This window comes from Rutilus rutilus (assembly GCF_951802725.1).
Source record: "Rutilus rutilus genome assembly, chromosome: 3".
In the NCBI taxonomy this organism is placed as follows: Eukaryota; Metazoa; Chordata; class Actinopteri; order Cypriniformes; family Leuciscidae; genus Rutilus; species Rutilus rutilus.
The window spans coordinates 38,424,117-38,447,320 of NC_140211.1; the positions used below are offsets into that span (position 1 = coordinate 38,424,117).

At 37.1% G+C, this 23,204-nt stretch overlaps 2 protein-coding genes across 3 annotated transcripts in view; one reads left to right on the forward strand and one right to left on the reverse strand.

Annotated features, from left to right (window-relative positions):
* tbc1d19 (TBC1 domain family, member 19) overlaps positions 1–10,073 on the reverse strand; it is a 30,506-nt gene extending 20,433 nt beyond the window's left edge. The window contains exons 1-4 of one of the 2 annotated variants that reach the window (XM_084404423.1): positions 9,869–10,073; positions 9,672–9,744; positions 8,929–8,974; positions 4,092–4,167 (exon numbers count right to left, since the gene is read on the reverse strand). In XM_084404423.1, coding sequence (XP_084260549.1) covers positions 4,092–4,167; positions 8,929–8,974; positions 9,672–9,744; positions 9,869–9,967 — 294 coding nt within the window. In that variant the 5' untranslated portion in view covers positions 9,968–10,073. The remainder of the gene's footprint in view (positions 1–4,091; positions 4,168–8,928; positions 8,975–9,671; positions 9,745–9,868) is intronic. The other variant, XM_084404424.1, reaches the window with a different exon arrangement.
* A 6,088-nt stretch (positions 10,074–16,161) lies between these two features.
* cckar (cholecystokinin A receptor) lies at positions 16,162–22,768 on the forward strand. Its single transcript, XM_084403916.1, has 5 exons — positions 16,162–16,616; positions 16,878–17,129; positions 18,661–18,919; positions 21,258–21,385; positions 22,059–22,768. The coding sequence occupies exons 1-5, from the start codon at positions 16,490–16,492 to the stop codon at positions 22,628–22,630; spliced, it is 1,338 nt and encodes a 445-aa protein (XP_084260042.1). The 5' UTR covers positions 16,162–16,489; the 3' UTR covers positions 22,631–22,768.
* The last annotated feature ends 436 nt before the right edge of the window (positions 22,769–23,204 follow it).

Sequence of the window (23,204 nt, forward strand, 5' to 3'; positions counted from 1 at the left end):
GGCAATTGACATGCCAAAGGCGCTGAGGTCTTGTCCAGGAGCCCGCGGCAGCATGTCCATTGCACATGGCGCCCCAGCCCATTGTGGAGGCATCTGTTGATATAACAACATGCCAGGAAACTCGTTCTATGGGCACTCCAGCCCATAGAAAACTGAGGTTCGTCCACGGGGTGAAGGTCTGACGGCAGGTCGAAGTCACTGGGACTCGGAGCGTGCCGTGTTGCCATGCCCACCTCGGGACTTGATCATCAAGCGGTCTCATATGAAGCAAACCGAGCGACGTTACTGCGGCTGCGGATGCCATATGCCCCAGGAGCCTCTGAAATAGTTTCAGTGGAACCGTACTCTTGCCCTCGAACTGACGAAGGCAAGTTAGCAGTGACTGCGCGCGCTCGCTCGTAAGCTGCGCGCACATGGCGACCGAGTCGATTTCCATACCGAGAAAAGAGATCCTCTGCACGGAGCAGAGTTTGCTCTTCTCCCAGTTGACCCGAAGGCACAGACAAGCCAGGTGCCGGAGCACTAGGTCCCTATGTTCGCAAACCTTGTCTCGAGAGTGAGCTAGGATCAGCCAGTCGTCGAGAGGAACAAGGGCTGCCTCGACAACCTTCGTGAAGACGCGAGGAGACAGGGCTAGCCTGAAAGGGAGAACCGTGTACTGGTATGCCTGCCCCTCGAGTTATATATATATATACAGTGGTTAAATTGGGCCGGGGCTCTCCGGGGCTCAGCCCCGGCACATAAGCCTGCTCGTTTGCAGGCAGTTGCCTACTGGAAATTATGTCACATAAAATTTGATGAAAGTGACGCTTTTGAAAACATATTTCTGATTATAAATGAACGATTTTGAAATGGCATGTCTATTTTGTCTCGGCGGAGCTGAGATGAGAACAATCGGGACACGGCCGTACTCTTGTTCAGCTGCTTATAATCTCGTTGTCAGTCGACCATATGATCGCGCACCGCTCGCGCATGCCATGCGCATCTACAGATAAACTACTACTCAGAACTCCGACATGGATAAATGTACGCAGCAATAATGAATGTTCCTGGGAGATCCGTGGTTGCGCGGGATGTGGAAGCGCGCAAAAGTTCCAGAACCTTCTACTGTCTTAAAAAAAAAAAACAAAAAAAAAAAACCTGAGCTGCTGACCGCCGCTGCAGCAACAGATCAGTTTTGTCAAGTTCAGCACAACGTTGGTTGTACAAAAAGTGCCCTGGCCTTGAATGACAAGGTAAGGAAAAATGTTTGGCACATTGTGGGTCACTATCATAACAAGGTAATACAGTGTGTAATCAAGCGTTTTATATTTAATATGAGGGAAATAGGCTACACATGCCGTGGACGTGACACAAAAAATCTTTAACTTTTAGGTGGCAAAATATGTTTTTGTAATTCTGTGAATTACACTGCAAACCAAAGTAATACTACCCACCGGATGAAGAAGGGTTGGCTCTCCACAGAACATAACATATTCATTTTATTTTATTTTTCATGTTCGCATTTATGAGGAAAAAACAATGTTACGGACGGGACCGCTCTGAAAGCGCCACTAAAAGACTGTTTAAAACTTTCACTGAGACCTCAAACAGAAAGCACAAAGCCTTTCTTTAAAATGAATTTCGTTTTGTATTAATTGTATCTTAATTTTAATCAATGTTTCATCAAACAATTGCCTGTAATAAACAAGAAGTAAAAATAGTATATAGACAATAGATAATCACGACACGGACGCGCCGGCGAGTGAACTGGACTCTCGTCTCATAAATGAACCGAAACTCAGCGTATAAGGGAGCTATACTTGCCTGACAGACCTGATAAATATATCTATAGAAAGCTTGGAAGGTCTTCTTTTAAACAGAACAATGCAAAACGAAAGAAAACAGACCGCTGCTTGAGTAGCCTAATCCGTATGAAATGTGCATTTCTCTCTGGCGAGTTCACTACTGCGAAGATTGCGAGGATAGCATCGTCAACTTCATCTATGCAGGGCACTGACACAGAAAACTCTTGTTTATTAATAAACAATTAAAATGTCTCCTTGCTATAATTTACATATTAATCATTACTTTTACCGGTTCTTTGTGACAGCTTTTAGGTGCTTTATTGGCAGCGCCACCCTTACATGTTACATGAACGCGTCACCACCGCATCAGCACCGAAAACAGGACATTTTTTTCAATCCCTGTTTTGGCAGGGGAAAAACTGATCAGAAAATGTAACGAAACGTTGTAGAAATGTAGTGGAGTAGAAAGTATAATAATTGCTGCAAAATGTAACTAAGTAAAAGTCAAAAGTATGCACTATTCTACTTAAGTAAAGTAGGCCTACAGAAACTTAGTATTTGTACTTCGTTACTTCCACCACTGCTGATTAACAGTAATGTAAATGCTAAAAATGTCCTAATACCTGTTGATACTACAACAATGCAAATATGCTCTTAACCTTGCAGTTTTTCACATATCATTTAAGACTCAATTTCTCCATTTCTTTGCACAAAACTCTCCAGAAAATGCCATTTAATAGTTTATTTTTTTTTTTAAATTCCCGGGGGGGCATACCCCCGGACCCCCCCAGGGAGAGCCCCCCCCCACATAATAAATCCCAATTTAACCCCTGTATATATATATATATATATGCAATGCATAAGTTAATACACCCATGCTAAAGTTGACTAAAAAGAGGAATAAAAAATCATATTTTGGAAATTGAACTTAATGCCTTCATTTAAAAAATGAGGAAAAATCCAACCTTTAAGGACACCAATTTTCTTTGTGAATGAATAATGTATCGTAAATAAATAAATGTTCTTCCTTAAAATACATGGTGCATAAGTTAGTACACCCCTATGTTAAATTCCCATAGAGGCAGGCAGATTTCTATTTTTAAAGGCCAGTTACTTCATGGATCCAGGATACTATGCATCCTGATAAAGTTCCCTTGGCCTTTGGAATTAAAATAGCCAAGTTTTCATGATGAAATTTTATTTCAGTTAGCCTAAAAGCTAGTTTGATTTGCATTGCAAATCAAACTAGCTTTTAGGCTAACTGAAATAAAACCATGCCAATCTCTAGGTATGGTGAATGCTATGTGATGATGTGGGGCTATTTTAATTCCAAAGGATATATATATATACATACATACTGGTATGCCTCATTTGCATATGTAAACATGACATTTCAGAAAACTTGTAATACAAAAAATGTCTGTCTCTATGTAAGTGAAAAACTGGAAAGGTTTTATGGTGATATCTATAACTTAACATTTTTACCCTATCCACCTGTAGTGTTTCGGCTGTGAATAATGCACCTATTGTTTCAATAACAATTACAAGAAAATGGGACCCTTATTTCAATGTTATACAGTGGATCCTTATTCAGGAGACATTGAACTTTCTAAAAATGTGGTATAACAACTTTTCCTCAAAAATGCCTACAAGGTTACACAATCTTGAAGATTCGGACCTGACTAAGCCAATCGGACTGACTGTTGCGTAGATATAGCCATTTTCGCAGCACTTTTTTTATTTTATTTTTTATTTTACAGAGCCACCAAGCATTCTTTTCATTTGACAAGCTCATACATAGGTGTAACGTTACCGAGTTTGGTGAAAGCATATCATTCCGTTCAAGGGGGATAGACGTTTTAGTAAAAGTGGCCACGCCCACCTTCAAAAGTTTTGCCGTCCCGTCGCGGACTTGAATTGATATTTCGAGAAGAGAATCTTTTTGCACTCGTATGGTTCCGATTTGGAAAAGAAAATACCCGAAAATTTCACCAGGGTGTCGATCAAATCCAAACCGTGCGTCCAACGATATAAGACACTTGAGTCTGCGACGAATGGCTTAGGAGTTATGAGCCATTGCGTACTTTTGATCGCTGCAGCGCCACCATCAGGCCAATTGGGGCAAGCCTTGTTGACGTTGTAGACTGGGTGGGTATTACCATCCCTCGAAGTTTCAAGTCTCTGCGACTTATGGTTTGGTCTGCCCGATCACTTTTAGGGGAGAATGCTGATCCTTGGTAATTCTAGCAATTTCTAACGACCCCTTTCTTGAACCCCTAAAGAAATAAGAGAAATAATGTGTACCTGGGCTTTGCGCATATATTCCAGGGGCTCTTTGGCGTGTTCAGGAGGTGCTCTGGGGTGCCCAGGGGGAGGCAGACTTCACCACACATAAACATTAGACACAGAAGCATGGACAAACCATCAGTTACATTAGTTTAACCTCGATGGAAACCTACAGTCAAAATTAGACCTTACTTATGCAATTTCTGTATTAAAATAGAAGTCAATTTTCATTCTAAGAAATGTTTTAGAGTGCAACAGTGCCCGCACACTTTTTCAGCGGCCTTGGTTTCAGAAGCATTTCTCCCATACATTTTTCCCATAGGCACCTAAAATTGTTGGTGGGCCTGTCCCATTACCCACACTTGCGGTCTTGGCACACTAGAGAGTGTGTGCATGTGACAGTTAATAAGTGCGCAAGACTGTCCCAGGTCTGAAAAATGCCAAAGCGCAGTACACTTAAAGCTGCAGAGCGGTATCTGAGGCTAAGAGAATCCATTCATTAGTTCAGGAACTTGCGTGCACCGATTTTGAGACATGTCTAGGAAAACTTTTCAGTGTAATTTAAATTAGACATTGCATATAACTTGTTAAATGGTAAATTAAAAAAATTCTATATATTGTAATCATTATGATCACAACATATTGACATTACTTAACGTAAAGTTTTGGATATTGTATTGGTGCAGATAAGCAGCAAGTGTATTTTGTAAAAAAAAAAAAAAAAAAAAAAAATTTCCAGCTGCTTTTTATCACTTAATATGAAGCACCACAAGTAAATTGTGTTTGTTATATAGGTAATGAACAGACATTTTAAAGTTTGAAGTGTATTGAAAATCAAAATGTGTAAATAAAGCTCTTGCATTTTTAAAACACTATGTTGCAAGTGTGTCCCATTGGGTAATCAAAAATTCTACGCATACTTGCAGTCTTTGCACCCACTTGAAAACCTTGGCCAAATACCTCATGCAAGTAGACAACTGGTGAAGTGCAAAGGCTACAAGTATGGGTATTAGTACAGGTCCTCTGTTTAAGGGTTATAAACTAGGACTGTCAATAGATTAAACATTTTCATCGCGATGAATCGCATCCTTTTTCACTTATTGTGAAATTAAGCATACACCATTTATCTTGTTTAACATGTTTATTTTGTCGTCATTTGCAATATCCAGCAGAGTAAACCATTATTCTCACAAAACTGTATTTTCTGCAAGCTTTTTTCAAGGTAAATTTAGGTCTTTCCAAAAAAGGATATTTGGGAGACTCCAAAAGGACACTATATAACAAAATGATTTAAGGAGTCCATATAAGTCACACGTGTTTATGCATGTTTAGATAAAATGATCAATTTAGATTGATTCCCCTACGATAGAAAATGAATGAGATTTTCCCTCCGGAACCCAACTGTTGCACTCTATTGCACCCATATATTGGCTCCTCCCACTCTGAAACCCCTGACATACACCAGACTTTCACATTAATGTCTACACAAAAAGACATTTAGCAGACACCTGCTCCATATTCCATTATCAAACTTTTTGAAGCCAGTCCTACACTTCTTTGTTTCAGTCCCTTCAATATTTTTCAGCCCCATTAGCTTAAAACAGTCATTTTAGGATAAACACATCACCAAAAACATGTATCTACAAAACATCTGACAATGCTGTCCTTTCAAACAAGGAGCCATATGTTTAAAGGTATAAATTTGTTTCTTCTTCTCATCTCTAACAACGTCCAGCTCGAACAGTTTTATGGTCTACACTCTGTAAAAGCAATTTATATTGTACGTCATACTCTCCATTAAGTCCTGTCCTGTATTTGTACCTGGAACCTTTTAAGCTTAATGAAGCAATTCTGTCTCTTGTCATTTTTACATTTTGCCAGAAAGAGTATTTGTCTTAAAATTGCATAAACACTAAAACTGGAGGAAGAAAACCTCTCGACATTTCCAATGTGTGTGTATATGAGTGTGTGAGAGAAGAGAGAGAGAGAGAGAGAGAGAGAATATTATTATCTTGTCTAAATCTCATGTCATCCTTTTTATTGCTGATGATCTCAGTGTGGTAATACAAGAATAAAATGTTTTAGAAGAAACTGGCTAGTGTTTTTAACGATATGCATTAGAAAAAAAATTACAACCCGAATTCCGGAAAAGTTGGGACGTTTTTTAAATTTGAATAAAATGAAAACTAAAAGACTTTCAAAATCACATGAGCCAATATTTTATTCACAGTTGAACACTGATAACATAACAAATGTTTAAACTGAGAAATGTTACAATTTTATGCGCAAAATTAGCTCATTTCAAATTTGATTCATGCAACAGGTCTCAAAATAGTTGGGACAGGGGCATGTTTACCATGGTGTAGCATCTCCTCTTCTTTTCAAAACAGTTTGAAAACGTCTGGGCATTGAGGTTATGAGATGCAGGAGTTTTGGTGTTGGAATTTGGTCCCATTCTTGCCTTATATAGATTTCCAGCTGCTGAAGAGTTTGTGGTCATCTTTCGTATTTTTCGTTTAATGATGCACCAAATGTTCTCTATAGGTGAAAGATCTGGACTGCAGGCACCCGGACTCTTCTACGACGAAGCCATGCTGTTGTAATAGCAGCAGTATGTGGTTTTGCATTGTCCTGCTGAAATACACAAGGCCTTCCATGAAATAGACGTCATCTGGAGGGGAGCATATGCTGCTCTAAAACCTTTATATACCTTTCAGCATTCATAGAGTCTTCCTAAACTTGCAAGCTGCACTTATGCACCCCCGCAGGGCCGGCCCGCGGCATAGGCGGTATAGGCAAATGCTAAGGGCGCCACTCATCCATAGGGGCGCCAGAATGAGTGAACAGTGAATTTTTTTTTTTTTTTTTTTTACATATTTTTTTTATTTTATAATAGGCTACTATTTTAAAACCATTAATTCGAAATACTACCAAATAAAGCAAAAAAAAAAAAAAAGTCCGGCTCTTCAATCTTCCCCCGCCCATCGAGTGCTTGAAGTGCGTCAGAAACAGAGCGCGCGCGCGATCAGTTGTTGGTAATTTGTTGTGTAGCGTGCCCGACGCCGCATCTAATGTAGACAGCACTGCTTTTGTAAACACACAGCTCGTAGAAACGGGCCTGGCAGCTCGCGCCAGTTCTAGACACGGTGAAAGTTTCCTGATTGTGACGGAAGGCCGAATTTACATGACACATTATAAATGAGCAAAGTCTGCGATAGATACAGTGCCAAAAAGAAGAGAAGAGGATAAAGACAGAGGTAAAGTGATGTAGTGAATGAACAATTTATTGCATAGGAGTAAGATACTATAATTTCATGGCAGTTATTTTTACCTTAAACTTAATGTTAGCAGTTGTTCTGAGTTCCCCAGACTGTGATTTTGTAACAATCATGTCAGTTTTAAGACGCATTTTTTATTATCACTTTTTTATTAATGTTTTACTCTACAGTTGTGCAGTTTTGGGGGGATACAGTACAGGTCAAAAGTTTGGAAACATTACTATTTTTAATGTTTTTGAAAGAAGTTTCTTCTGCTCATCAAGCCTGCATTTATTTGATCAAAAATACAGAAAAAAATGTAATATTGTGATATATTATTACAGTTTAAAATAATTTGTTTTCAATTTATTGTACTTTAAATTAACATTTATTTCTGTGATGCAAAGCTGAATTTTCAGCATCATTACTCCATTCTTCAGTGTCACATGTGACATCCGGTCTATCACATGATCCTTTAGAAATCCTTCTAATATGATGATTTATTATGAGTGTTGGAAACAGTTCTGCTGTAATGTGTGTGTGTGTGTGTGTGTGTATATATATGCTAAATCATGAACACAATGACAGGGTGAAATGGGCTGTGATGCATGGGGCGCCAGGTAAAATCTTGCCTAGGGCAGCAAATTGGTCAGGGCCGGCCCTGCACCCCCATACCATCAGAGATGCTGGCTTTTGAACTGTAAGCTGATAACATGCTGGAAGGTCTCCGTGATTTCCAACAAGAATGTCAGATTTGGACTCGTCTGACCACAGAACACTATTCCACTTTGAAATAGTCCATTTTAAGTGAGCCTTGCCCCACAGGACATGACAGCGCTTCTGGACCATGTTCACATATGGCTTCCTTTTTGCATGATAGAGCTTTAGTTGGCATCTGCAGATGGCACGGCGGATTATGTTTATCGACAGTGGTTTCTGGAAGTATTCCAGGGCCCATTTAGTAATGTCATTGACACAATCATGCCGATGAGTGATGCAGTGTCGCTTGAGAGCCCGAAGACCACGGCATCCAATAAAGGTCTCCGGCCTTGCCCCTTACGCAGAGATTTCTCCTGTTTCTCTGAAACTTTTGATGATGTTATGCACTGTTGATGATGAGATTTGCAAAGCCTTTGCAATTTGACATTGAGGAGCATTGTTTTTAAAGTATTCCACAATCTTTTCTTGGAGAGCCTCTGCCCATCTTTACTTCTGAGAGACTCTGCCTCTCTAAGACATCCCTTTTATAGCTAATCATGTTACAGACCTGATATCAATGAACTTAATTAGTCGCTAGATGTTCTCCCAGCTGAAACTTTTAAAAATGTCTTGCTTTTTCAGCCATTTGTTGACCCCGTGCCAACTTTTTTGAGACCTGTAGCAGGCATCAAATTTGAAATGAGCTCATTTAGCGGATACAAATGTAAAATTTCTCTGTTTAAACATTTGCTGTGTTATCTATGTTCTATTGTGAATAAAATATTGACTCATGTGATTTGAAATTCTTTTAGTTTTCATTTTATTCAAGTTTAAAAAACGTCCCAACTTCTCTGGAATTCGGGTTGTATATCATGAATATAAAATGGTATATCACTTACATGTGTAATTCCCTGTAAACTGCATTTTGTAATTTCCTCTCCCAACCTGCAAGAATAAAAGGGTCAGTGGCAGTGCAACAGAGAACACATTCATCTCTTGAGCAAGTTGACATTTGACATGTACATGTTTTTTATGTAAAATAAAGAATTTGATAAAATATAAAAATTAATTATACTTTATTAAAATTAATTTTATTAAAGAAAAAAAAATTATTCCTCGAGTAGATTTTAGGCTACATACCATAATATATATAGTCTTATCTTTATTTTATTTTTTATAAATATATATAAAATAAAGAAATAAAAGTAAAATAAAATACAAAAATATTTAGTAAAATAACAAATAAAATAAAGATAAGATAATAAGAAAAAAAAGTAGTCTCTCAATCAATATGAGCTCATGATTATGTATAATAGTAATAGGAGATATTCATTCTAATATGCTGATTTGGTGCTCAAGAAACATTTCTTATCAATGTTGAAAACATTTGTTCTGCCTAATATATTTGTAAAAACCATTTAAAAAAAATTACGATTCCCTAAGAACAGCATTTATTAGAAATAGAATATGTTGTAGGCTATTTAATGTAAATGTCTTTACACTTTTGATCAATTTAATGAAGATTTGCTGTGTATATATATATATACTGAACCTAAACTTTTGAACGATATTGTATTAAATTAACTTTTACTTAAATAAATAAAAAATAATTCACATTAAATTTCATACGACGGCCATGTACCTGATTCTTTTAACAATCTTCTCACATCATCTTTCAGTGTTTCTAGTTTAATTTCGGGTTTGTGCATACATTCCTAGAGAGAGAAAAAAACACACCTCTGCAATGAAATACAACAGCAAACGAAAGCTGGCAGTCAAGAATGCAGTGACCGTATATCGTGTTGCACACTCTGCAGTCAGTTAGCTGAAGCTACTCACTTTAGCCTGTTTCTCCAGCTGAGAGTGTAAATGAGTCCCTTTGAGCCGTTGAACTATCTGCGTTATAGAGACAGACAGCTCTGTGCTTTCGTCCATCATTATCACACTTTTAATGTGATGTCGATGTGATTTTTTTTTTCCAACAGATTTTCATCTGTTAGCGCTGCAGCATCACAGAATGAAGCACCGTATCCAGGCAAATGACAACAAACCTTTCAGGAAACATGTCCTCGACGGAAGGTTCCGACCCTATGGTTCGGACACTACAGGACTTTATTAAAGGGATAGCGAAAATGAAAATTCTGTCATCACTCATCACCCTCAAGTTGTTAAAAACCTGTATGAGTTTATTTGTTCTGTTGAATACAAAATAAATAATTTAAAGAATGTTGGCATAACCAGACAGTTGATGGTAGCCAATTTTTTTTTTTCCTTCTGTGGAAGTCAATGGGTGTAACAGTTCGGTAACCAACATTCTTTAAGGTGATGATACAACACAGGGCAACTTTTTGAGCAATGTTGCTGGGCAATCTTGCCAAGCGATTGTTCCTTGGGCACTTTCCCATTGAAAATGTGCAATACATTTCTATCTGGATAATTTAGATCAGTCGTGGGCCCTGTGTCTCATCTGGTTGCCCGTTGACGGCAACATTGCCCAAGCAACATTGCTCAAAAAGTTGCCCTCTGTATCATCACCTTTAGAATAACTTATTTTGTGTTCAACAGAAAAAAGAAACGTATACAGGTGTGAAACAACTTGAGGGTGAGTAAGTGATGACAGAATTTTGATTTATGGATGAACTATTCCTTTAACAGTAATAAAAAAAAAAGTTATCATGCTAACGACTCAAAATAATGAATTCCACAAAATACTACATGCCTTTATTAACATTAATAATAAGAGTTTTTATGCTATCGACTCAAACTAATGAATTCCACAAAATGTCGATTTTTTTTTTTTTTTTACTTTACAGGCCTATGCTGTAATTATTTTAGTTCTCTAAAATATATATTAATATATATATATATATATATATATATATATATATATATATATATATATATATATATATAGCCTATATTATTTTAATAATACATTTATATTAAAATAAATTGTGATAAAAGGACGGGTCTTCCAATCATTGTGTTCTTGTGTTAGAATAGCAATGGTTGCTAATAGCAAATAGCAAATACCTCCAAAGAAAGATGTGCAGCCATCGCTTTGCATCTAAATGGCCTCACATGTAAGGAAATAGCTGCAAAGAATATTGCACCTGAAAGAACCATTTACTGGATCATCGAGAACTTTAAGGAGATAGGTTCATCTGCAGAGAAGAAGGCTTCAGTGAATGTCCCAGAGTGTCCAGCAAGCACTAGGACCTTCTCTTGAATTGTGTCACCACCAGTGCAGAGCTTGTTCAGTATTGGCAGCAGTGGGTTTGAGTGCATCTGCATGCACAGTGAGGCCAAGACCTTTGGAGAAGGGCAGCAAAGAAGCCACTTCTCTCCAAGAAAAACACCAAGGACACACTGAAATTCTGCAGGAAGTACAAGGTTTGGACTGCAGAAGACTGGTGCAAAGTTATTTTCTCTGATGAAGCCTCCATCTGACTGTTTGGGATATGTGTAAAGTCAATTGCCCGGAGAAAAAAAGGGAACGCTACCATGAGTCCTGTGTCGTGTCAACAATGAAGCATTCTGAGACCATCCATTTTTGGGGGTGCTTTTCATGGGAGTGGGTTCACTCACAATTCTGCCCCAAAACACTGCCATGAATAAAGAATGGTATCAAAACTTCCTGCGAGAGCCACTTCTCCCAACGATCGAGGAGCAATTTGGTGATGGTCCGCACATTTTCCAGCATGATGGATTATCATCTCACAAGCCTAGGCAGGAGTGATGAAGATCATTGCATTGAGTTTTTGGATCCACATCCACGGCCAGTCAGAAGCTGATATCCAGTACGCTAGAGTGAATTGCAGAGGTTATGAAAGAAAAATGTGTAAATATTGACTCTTTTGCATTTTTAATGTTTTTGCCAATAAAGGCCTTTAAAAGTTATGAAATTCTTATGAAATCGTTGTTTTCCAGTAGAAACATGTGAAAAAAAAAGATCTACAAATACTGAAGCAGAAAACTTTGCGAATACTTTTGGCCACGGCTGTACAAGATAAATGAATGTAGCTTTAGATGGGAATGCTGTTCTGTTGATTAGTGGGTTTTTTGCAGCTATTGTCAATTTGACCAGTGTATGTATGGTGAGTAAACAGAGATGGCTTAAGTTGGTCATCAACTGAAACAGGGAAGAGAAGGGTATATCAGATGATAAAAAAAAAAAAAAATTTAATCTGTAAAGTCTCTAATTTGCTCAGTTTTTCATCAGGTTTGTAGGGCCCTCTCAGTCGGCCTAATGACAGTTTCCAAATGGTGCGTTACTTATAGTCAGCAGAATATCTGTTGGGGGACCATCAAGTTAGTAGAATGTCTAAAGTGGACTATCAAAATAAAGTGTTATTGAAAAACATGAAATGCTCTGGAACAAAGATTAAAAGATGCATACCTGAAAAAATACATAAGGCTGATTGAGGACATTCAGCATTACGGGCTGATCTGACTACAAATTGTGCTTTGAGCCTCCCGCAACATCTCTTTAAATACTCAGACCAAGACAGAAACCTCTTTGAAATGGAAACATGAGCTAACAATGGGAATTCGCATTACTCAAGTCTCCAGACCTGGGTAGTTTACACCTTACTGAGGACAGAAGACAAAGACCAATTGGCAGAGGATCCACCCACTACAGAAAGCAAAATATCTCTAAACTCTTTATTACCTTTTGGTTTATTTCTGTGGGAATGAGACATTTGTACCAGTCGCACTGAGACATTTCAAATGATACCATGTAGTGTTGTATGATAATTGTTCACATTAACCCATATATATTTTTGGGTGAATTTCAGGTTATCTGCAGCATGGGGAGAAGAGTGGAAAGAGGGGGTGAAGGGGAAAGAAATGTAATTTAAGACAATACTAAGGTGATTGACTCGAGGTGATTGACTCAGTGTGATAGCATCTCTGGTGGGAATGCTAATTTAGTTAATTTCCAGAAATGTCCTCTTTTTTTTTTTTTCGTTCCTTGGCCCAGACGGCTCTGCATCTTCCAGTTTCTCCAGTCTTACAGATTAAACCTGAACATGTATAGACATGAACAAGCAAGCAGATTCTGTTTCTCTTTGCAGGAAGGCTGATAATGTTTATTGTGCACAAATATATCTGACAGCAGCTATCAGGAATTAAAGCTTTTGGTCAGTGCTAGAGATTTTTGAGTTAACAAAACCTGCGTGTGGTCTTCTTCAAAACACTTACCTAAAGCCCTTTTATGTTTTACAACGTTTTATATAGTATGTCTGAAAGCTGAATGTTATGTACTAGTTTTATAGTCAATAAGAAGTGTCTTACGTTCACTGTAAAAAAAAATCTGTTCAATTTAAGGTAAAATACCAGCAGCTGTGGTTGCCAGAAATTTACCGTAAAAAATCTGGTAGCAACATTTTACAGACTTTACTTAAATTTACAGTAATAAACCGCATTTAATTATCTGATACAATTTTAATTTACTGACCTATTAAAGTATCTGTTTTGTACCATAGTAATACACTGACAACCACCAATCACAGTGGAGATGAGACACATGATGAATTACAGACCATCACAAGCAGCTCTTTCACAAGAAAGTTAATACTAATATATAGAAGCTGCACAGTGTCATTTATACAAACACTAAACACCATCATGGTAACACACGTAAAATTTTAGAAATGCAATAAGCATTAATTTAACAACATTAAATGTAACATAAAACCCTAATGTACATAATTGATTAGAAACAACTAAGAAAACTATGAAGAAACATAGTTATTTCAACAAAAATACATGAAATGTGAAGTGTCACGCAGGGAATTGTGGGAATGTCAATTTACGTTTTTTCACTGTAAATTATACAAATACCAAAAACTGTACATTTAACAGTATTTTACAGTAAAATTACATTAAATGTACCGTTAGATCTATCACAGTTGTTTACCGTATATAGTAAGGAAACTTTCTGTTAACCAATTAACAGTTTTTCACTGTAGCATTTTTACAGTCTTTGACCGTTAAAATCACGATCATTTTTTAGTGTTGCCAAATCATTAAAACACATTCTGTAAACTCCTTTGTACTAATTACCTATAATCATCCAACAACAATTAAAGTCACCATGAAATAGAACGTTCTCATTTCATGGAATATTGCAGTATTTATTATAAATACAGTTGTAAACAAAATTATTCAACCCCCATTGCATATCAAGTATATTGGCAAAATTTGGAGACATTCAACTGTTTGCAATGAACAAATCAAACAAAATTGAAATAGCTCAACACAACAACATTTTCAAGTGGTTTCCCCAAATTCAACTGAAAATGCAACTTTTAATGATTTATGCAGTCTCAAAATTATTCAGCCCCTTCATGACAAGCATCTTTAGTACTTTGTAGAACAGCCTTTTGCTGTCATGACCTAATGCAAACGAGATGTATTAACCAGACACCAGCTTCTGGCAGTGTTTCTGAGGAACCTAAGCTCATTCCTCATGTGATGGCCACTGTAGAATCTTCCAGGACTTCTTCTGCAACCAAGCCTTGGTGGAATTGGAAGTATGCTTGGGATCATTGTCCTGTTGGAAGGTCCAATGACGCCCAAGCTTCAGCTTCCTCACTGACGGCATGATGTTTTCTCCTAGAATTTCCTGATACTTCAATGAATCCATCTTGCCTTCCACACGTGGCAGGTTTCCAGTGCCAGAGGATGCAAAGCAGCCCCAGAGCATCACCGAGCCCCACCATGCTTAACTCTAGACTGAGGGTTCTTTTCAGCATATGCTTCATTATTCTTCCTCCAGACATAGGGGAGTGTGGGGCACAATGTGACTTCAGTGTGTGAACTGTTAGGTCAGTATTAATAAGGTTTTTGCATCAACAAGCACAACATAAATCGTGATTCATAACTACTCAACAAAGATCTGAGGCATTGGATAGTTGTAGTTGACAAGTTGTTGCAAACCTTGATATTTGATATTATACTATAAGCTATACACACACACTGTAAAAGAATTTAGCATGTTGTAAAAGCTCAAATAAACCATTTAAAGTCTGTTAACTTTGCAGATCTATTTCCAAAGCTATAAAGCATCTTCCAGGCTGTTTAAATTGTGTGAGAGCATGAGTGCTTTGTTCAGTGTGGAGACTAGGTCAGTGAATGACATAAAAGGGCCCTTAAAATCTCTTTCAGGATAATCAGAACAGTAAAACAGTATCCAAGAGTACCCAAACAACTTCACTTGTAAAAGTTGTTCGGTTATGTGAAAGAATAAATAGAGTTAAAGCACATTTCATGACTTGTGTACAAAATAAATAAATCCATCCATCATACATATTCCAAACCCCTTGTCCAATTGCGTGTGTGTGTGTGTGTGTGTCTGGTGGTCCTGGTAATGTTGGGGACCAAATGTCCCCCACAAAGATAGTAATACCAGCAATTTTTGGCCTTGTGGGGACTTTTTTTGTTGTTTGTTTGTTTAACCCCTTAGTATGAGGAAAACAGCATTTAAATCATACGAAATAGATTTTTGAAAATGTAAAAAAGGGGGATAGAATGTAAAAGGGGATATAATATACAGTATATACAAGTCATTATGTCTATGGAAAGTCCCCATAAAACACCCATCACCGTATATATCACATAAATTAAAGTTTTTGGTGGCTTCAATATCTAGAGTTGTTTGTCAAACCGTCAAACAAAACTGACATATGAATACAGTTCTTAGCCTGATTTTTTTTCTTATCAAGCTAAGGTTCCAAATTATGTTATTTCTTGCGGTGTCAAACCGTAGTGTCTTGCTGTGTGTCTATATATATATATTATATATAGGGGAAAATCTGAGTTGCATAACCTGAGTTGCCAGCAGAATAAGAAACACATCAAAATATAAAATTTTGGAGTTAATAACTAGGCCTAAAATAAATACAGCAACAACAACATTATTATTATTATCATTATAGCCTATACGTACAAATAAATTAGCTATTGTACAGTATGTGTAATTTGTATGGTTCGTTTTATGTTATACAACAGTTTTACAAATTCTCAAAAAAAGTTTTTTTTTTTTCTTCGTTGGGGTATAGCATATTCACGGAAGGTGTCTTTTAAAAAGTGAAGGCGGGGTCAGCTGTTCTTTGGAAGGCAGGACTGATCAACAGCATTACTTCACATCACAACTCAAGAGCAGTAACACTTGACGAAATACAGTCCTGGACGTACTATAAATATCCATTTTCTTTTGTTATTTTTGTTTGTTTGCGTCTTGCTTTTGACATCTCAAAACTTTATACAGTTTTGTCTTGAATATATCATTGTGAATAAAGATAAAACCATGTGCTTTTCTATAGAGTGCAGCACTGTGGCATTATGGCAGAGAAAATTTTGCTGTACTACTTTTACCTCCAAGAGATGAAGAGACATTCATTTGGATATATATTGTGAAGGAAAGCGGGAAATCATCAGAAACAACAAACAAACATGGAGACATTTACTATTCAAGATATGCTCATCAATTCCACTGATATTTATAAAATATTATGTGGATTAGGAATCGGGAATTTGTCGGAGTGTAAAAATGACAAAGACAGCACGATGGAACCAAAAGGTAAAAAAATAAAATAAAAAATAAAAACTTTTATAATACATATTTTATATAGGCCTACATATATTTACATTTATTCAATATTTTACTTTTATTGCCTTTAGTCTTTGCATTAGCGCAGGCTTTTTGTGTTGAGAAATGTGTGAACGAACCACGACAAGTTTCGTCTATAGCCTACTTGTTCAAAAGACACACAAACTGCTTGTTAAAACTTGGTATAAAAATATGGTATTCTCATCTCGTTCTCTCGTGTTTGTTTGTCAGATATGAACCAGACTGTGCGGATCGTGCTGTATGTGTTGATCTTCCTCCTGAGCTTCATAGGGAACAGCCTCATCATCACGGTTCTGGTGCGGAACCGGCGCATGCGGACGGTCACCAATCTGTTCCTGCTGTCTCTGGCCGTCAGTGATCTGATGCTGTGTGTCTTCTGCATGCCCTTCACACTCATCCCCAACCTCATGAAGGACTTCATCTTCGGCAGCGGCATGTGTAAAGTGGCCACGTACTTCATGGGTGAGTCATTTTGATATTTGTAGGTCACGCTTCACTTTTTGCAGCTACTTCTGGCAGATAGTAAATACACTGTAAACAATGTTGTTGGTTTAACTTAAAAAAAGTAAGTTACATGGTTGCCTTAAAAATCTGAGTTCATTGAAATAAAAAATTTGAGTTAATACAATGAAGGAGACTTTTACAGTTACAACAATTAATCCAATTGTAAATCAATATGGGAACTTTCTCATATAGAAGGCTTTTTTTTTTATATATATATATATTTTTGTTTGTTATTGTGATGACGGTGACATTTTTTTCTTTCAAAATATGATGATACTGATTATTCTCTTTATAAATAAGGTAATTCAGATGACAGCAGATCGTTTAACAAACATGCATTCCATCTTGAATCAAACTAGAAATGAGATGTGATTCAATTTTCAATTTTCTTTCCAAAAAACTATCTGAAGGCTAGATGCTGTTATTTTGTAGCCTATGTATATAATAGTTCAAACTGTTTTTGCTATGGTACCAAAACTGAAATGTGAAATATAATGTAACTACATGGGTTAAGGTTAGATTTAGGGGTAAGTTCAGGGTTAGTACCTAGTTATTGTAATTGGTATAATAAGTACATAATATGTACATGCGGAACAGGACTGTAAAATAAAGTGCTACCATAGTAACTGCGTTACTTTGAGTGTGAGTATCATGATACACTTCTGTATGAGAATGTCTAATATTCTCTGATCTGACAAGCATCTTTGTACCTTAAAAAAAGGAAATCTGATAACATTATACGCGAGAGAGGCAGACTATAAAGGGTCACTTAATAAAAGGAAATGCTTAATGTTGCAGGTGCTTTTTTCTCGCATTTGGTTTGTAAAAAAGATTGATTTAGTGATTTATTATTATAAAAGCAGACCACAAACACAGTAAAGCTTGCACTAATAGAAATGCTTTTTATTCTATTTAAGTCTCAACTGTAGCGACAAGAGTTTCTTTTTCCACCCTTGAGATTATAGTTTATTGGAAGGCACATCCATTTTAAATTCATATTTATGACTTGTTGAATTGTGTAACAATTCTGAAAACTATTTATAGCCAGTTGGTTGCACACTTCCAGATGTTGCAAATGTGCCATGTAAACAATTTAGTAATTAGACAATGCCACTGTCTCTCTATTTGATGCATCAGCATGTTTTATGTGTTTGTTTTGTGCTATTCTGTAATACTTGTTCATGATAAAGCTGACGCAATGTACATGCTCTGTTGTTATTACCGCGTGTATGTTAACATTGCTGTCTAATTAACTGCTTTCTTACTAGTTGCAAAGGGTGCAGTCACACCATTAAGTTTATTAACAGTTCATGCCTTTGTTATCGGGGCTTAGAGATAGTTTGTTATGAAGTTTTACTGTCTGTTCCCATTTTTGTGTTTACTGTTGTTTATAGACGCATATATATCAGACCTCCTGAGAATCAGTACTTTAACAAGCCCAGATTTATTTCTGTATGTGCAACTGAGTTCTGTGTGTCCAAACACACAGGTATTTCGGTGAGCGTATCCACATTTAACCTTGTGGCCATCTCCCTGGAGCGCTATAGTGCCATCTGCAACCCCTTTAAGTCCCGTACCTGGCAGACGAAGTCCCACGCTGCAAAAGTCATCACAGCCACTTGGGTCGTGTCTTTTCTGCTCATGCTGCCTTATCCGATAGGCAGCACCCTGGTGCCTTTCATGCGCAGTAACAACAGCACAGGCAACATGTGCCGCTTGGTTTGGCCCAGTGATGTCATGCAGACCTGGTAAGATTTATTAGGACTGTGTGTGTCTTATTCTTTTTGAGGATAAGGTGTTAAAGGGATATTTCACCCAAAAATGAAAATTAGCCCATGATTTACTCACCCTCAAGCCATTCTAGTTGTATATGACATTCTTCTTTCAGACGATGATCAGAGTTATATATAAAAAAAAAATCCTGGTTCTTCCAAGCTTTATAATGACATTGAATGGCTGTTTCTGTTTTAAAGTACATAAAAGTGCATCTATCCACACTGCTCCACACTGCTCTGGGGGGTTAAAAAAGGCCTTCTGAAGCGAAGCGTTTGTGTAAGAAAAATATTCATATTTAAAACTCTATAAAGTAAAACATAGCTTCTGGCCAAACGAACATACGGATATCACTTAAGTCTAAGCGCAACTTCTGCGAGTTCTGCTGATATTTACACTACGCCATGACGCACTACGCCATCAGTTGCGCTTTAGGCGTAAGTAGACTGTGAATGGCCATTTGGCTGGAAGCTAGAATTTTACTTTGTAACATGTTAAATATGAATATTTTTCTTACACAAATCCTTCGCTTCAGAAGGCCTTTATTAACCCCCCGGAGCTGTGCACTTTTATGATGGATGGATGGACTTCAAAACAGAAACAGCCATTCACTGCCATTATAAAATGTGGAAGAGCCAGGATATTGTTTAATATAACTCCGATTGTATTCGTCTGAAAGAAGAAAGTCATTTACACCTTGGATGACTTGCGTGTGAGTAAATCATGGGCTAATTTTCCTTTTTGGGTGAACTATCCCTTTAAAGGAAAAGGGACCAAAAAGAAAAATTCGGTCATAATTTATCGTCATGTTGTTCCCACCTTGTATGCTGTTATGTTTTCAGCAGCAGTTATTTACACTAAGAGCAAAAAACTTGATGATATTTATACTGAGTGTAAATAGTGGTAGATACTGTTTGCACTATGTATAAGTGCAAATAGGGACAGATGCTATTCACACAAAGTGTAAATAGAAGTAATATACAGTAATGTTTCTACTAAAGGTAAAACATCAGAGCATTGGAGTTAGTGAAAATTGCCATTGCTAACATGATTATTTGCTGTAAAGTGTAAAGACACTGTAAAGACACTTTTTTCTGTGGAATACAAAAGAACTTTATGCTGCTCTTTTATTTATTCAAGAAGTTTAGTGTGACCATGCATATTAAACCTTACAAAAAAATAAGTATACTTTTAAGTATAATTAAGTAAAGATCAAGTATATTTTTAAGTATACTTATGTAGTAAGTATACTGATATCAATGTACAAGTAGTATACTTGTACTAAGTGTACTAGTACTACTTGGAATTCATTTGGCCCAGTTTTTAGTGTGTAAAAGTATACTTTAAATGTAAACGTAGTTTACAACTATGTTTTTCATTTGTACTGCAACTGAACTTTTAGGTATACTGATAGTTTATTAGTTAAAAAAGAATTTTTTAGTTTATGAAAGTTCACTTTGAAGTATACTCTTTGTAAACAACTAGTTTTTTTTGTTTGTTTTTTTAAGTGAACTTAGTTTTTATACTTAATATAAACATTTAACTGTACTTTAACTTTTTTTTTTCAAGTTGCTAACCATCGCCAGCATTTTTGATAATTTTCACAAAAATGTTATGGTCCCCAGAATATTTAGTTGTATGAATATAGCCTATATCAAAAGAAAGAACAGAGACAAACTAACACACAAAAAATGATTAAAACTTGAATGTGGTTAAGTTTTTTTTTTTTTTAAAGCTGCTTCTTCTTCATGTGCCTCATTGCTAACATATGCATGACAAATTAAAACAATACTTGTACTAAAATCGGCTCTGTTCATAGTCTGAAGATACAAAAATTGGAGTGTGTGCCCAATCATATAGTACCAGATTTTCATGGAAATCTGTTAACTCCGACTTCCCAAAATCTGCAGATTGGCTCTGATTTTCAGCAATAGCATCAACTTCTCCAGACTGCAAATCAAGGCAATAGTTGTCTAGTGTATTCCAGCCTTTAAGCTCCACTAAAATTGTGAATGTGGTCCAAAAACTTTACAAACCAATGAAGATGGAAGTGAAATAGTGAATGGAAAAGAGCTGTAAGATTCTTCTTAAAAACACTTGGATAGGTTTGGAATGACTTGAGGATGAGTAAACCATTATAATTTTGGGGTAATATATCATGCAAATGTAAACCTAGAAAGCTACCCAGCATTTGCAGTCTTAAGGTTACTTTCAGCTAAAAAAAAACAATACTGAGATACTGTCATCTCCATGTCTGACTTTGCAACTGACTTACCTCTCTCTCTCTCTCTCTCTCTCCCCTCTCTTTTTAAGGTATGTTTTTCTGTTGCTGATACTCTTTCTCGTGCCTGGGATCATAATGGTGACAGCTTATGGCCTCACCTCAATCGAACTCTACAGGGGGATCAAATTTGAAATGGCTAATAGGAAGTCAAACAAAGGTATGGGAAAAAAATCATAGACTTCCTGACCTTAATATTTCAAATGTGTGATTACCGTATAAAAGCCTTTTAAATTGAGTTTAGCCATGAAGTCAATTTGTGGGACAACCCAGAATGTGCCCTTCAATTGGAATCGGAAATATCGTAAATTAGAGTTCTGAGCACCTAAATGACCAAGTGAAGTTGTATTTACAATGGGAAATTTGGAGTTCTATGAATTCGGATATACTACTCTTTTAGCATACTGTTCTTCGCGCACTATGGACATAGTCTACGAGAAAAGATGTGAATTAACAATATTTTCCCACTAAAACGTTATTCTTTAAATGCTATTTTGTAAAATGGGCGGTTATGAATAATGTGCGAAATCATTATTTTATAATTATTGAATAATTATTTACCTCGACTAGCCCTACTATGTTTTCCTTTTAGATCTATTGGCAGACATTTCTTTTGTATTCATTTATTTTAGCATGTTGAATAAGCGGATGGTAACGTCTGCTTTGTGACCAGCGTGAAAGTGTGACTCATGTGTGTAGCCTATCACTAAATGCAAACTGCGAAAATGATATGTAAATGTCGGAGATAGCGGGGAAGCTGCTTTAGGATTACAAACAGAACAGCTTTATCTTGAATCAAATAATCACGGTTTCATCCTCACTTTGCTCACTAGAGAAAGAGTACGGCACGTCCAATCTGAAAAATGGCGACGGCTGCTACCTCCAGCCGTCCAAGAGGAAGCGTGCCGAACCCGTGACGCTCAGCTTCAGCAAGCCAAAATCCAAACTGAGAAGGGTTTGCAGCAACAGCTCCACAGCAAACCTCATGGCCAAGAAAAGGGTCATCCGCATGTTGCTGGTGATCGTGGCGCTGTTCTTCCTCTGCTGGACGCCGATCTTCGTCGTCAACGCCTGGAGAGCCTTCGACAGACGTTCGACCGATCGTCTCCTCTCAGGAGCGCCGATATCCTTCATCCACTTGCTGTCCTACACCTCCGCCTGCGTCAATCCTATAGTCTACTGTTTTATGAACAAACGCTTCAGACAGGGCATCCTGGCGACATTCACCTGCTGTAGGGATGATTTCGATGAAGTGAGCAGGAGCAGCACCCGACGGAGCGTCAAAGGAGCAGGAGGGCTGAGAACGCGGTTTAGAGGAACCGGACAGACCGACGGTAACACGCAAACCTCAGGAACACTTACCAGGCTGACTGACACCAGTATCCGTGGCTCGGCACAAGCGTAACTGATACTCATCAAACCCTGAAAATTGCAGCGTAGGAACCCATTTTGATTTACCAAAGAGTAAAGTCAATATGATATCAAAATCGTTCACAGCTTGGCAGGGCCGTACACAGACATTTTGGGGGGCAGGTGCTCTAGTAAAAAAAAGAAAGAAAGGTACCTCTTTTAAAATTATTTATAAAAAGTAAAGTTTCATATTGTTGATCATCGATCTTTTAATTAATTACACTATTTAAAACTACACCCTATTGGCAAATTGATAAATCTTAGCATTTATCAAAATCCATTTAGACTGCAATTACAATAATTGCCTAAATAATGTAATGAGATTACTGTTTCTAATATAGAAATATGAAATGATACTATTATATATTAAACTAAAATGGCAGCAAGTCGTTATAAGTGAATCATCGTCCATTTAACCAATTCGTTCAAACCGGCTGATTCATTCATGAAAGAAGCAAATGTCCACTGAGTTTATGAATGGGTCATTGAATCATTGACTCACCCGATTCGTTCAAAAATGGTGAATCATTCAAGAACAAAACTCCGCTGTGTGTCGCAGGGAGATGTGA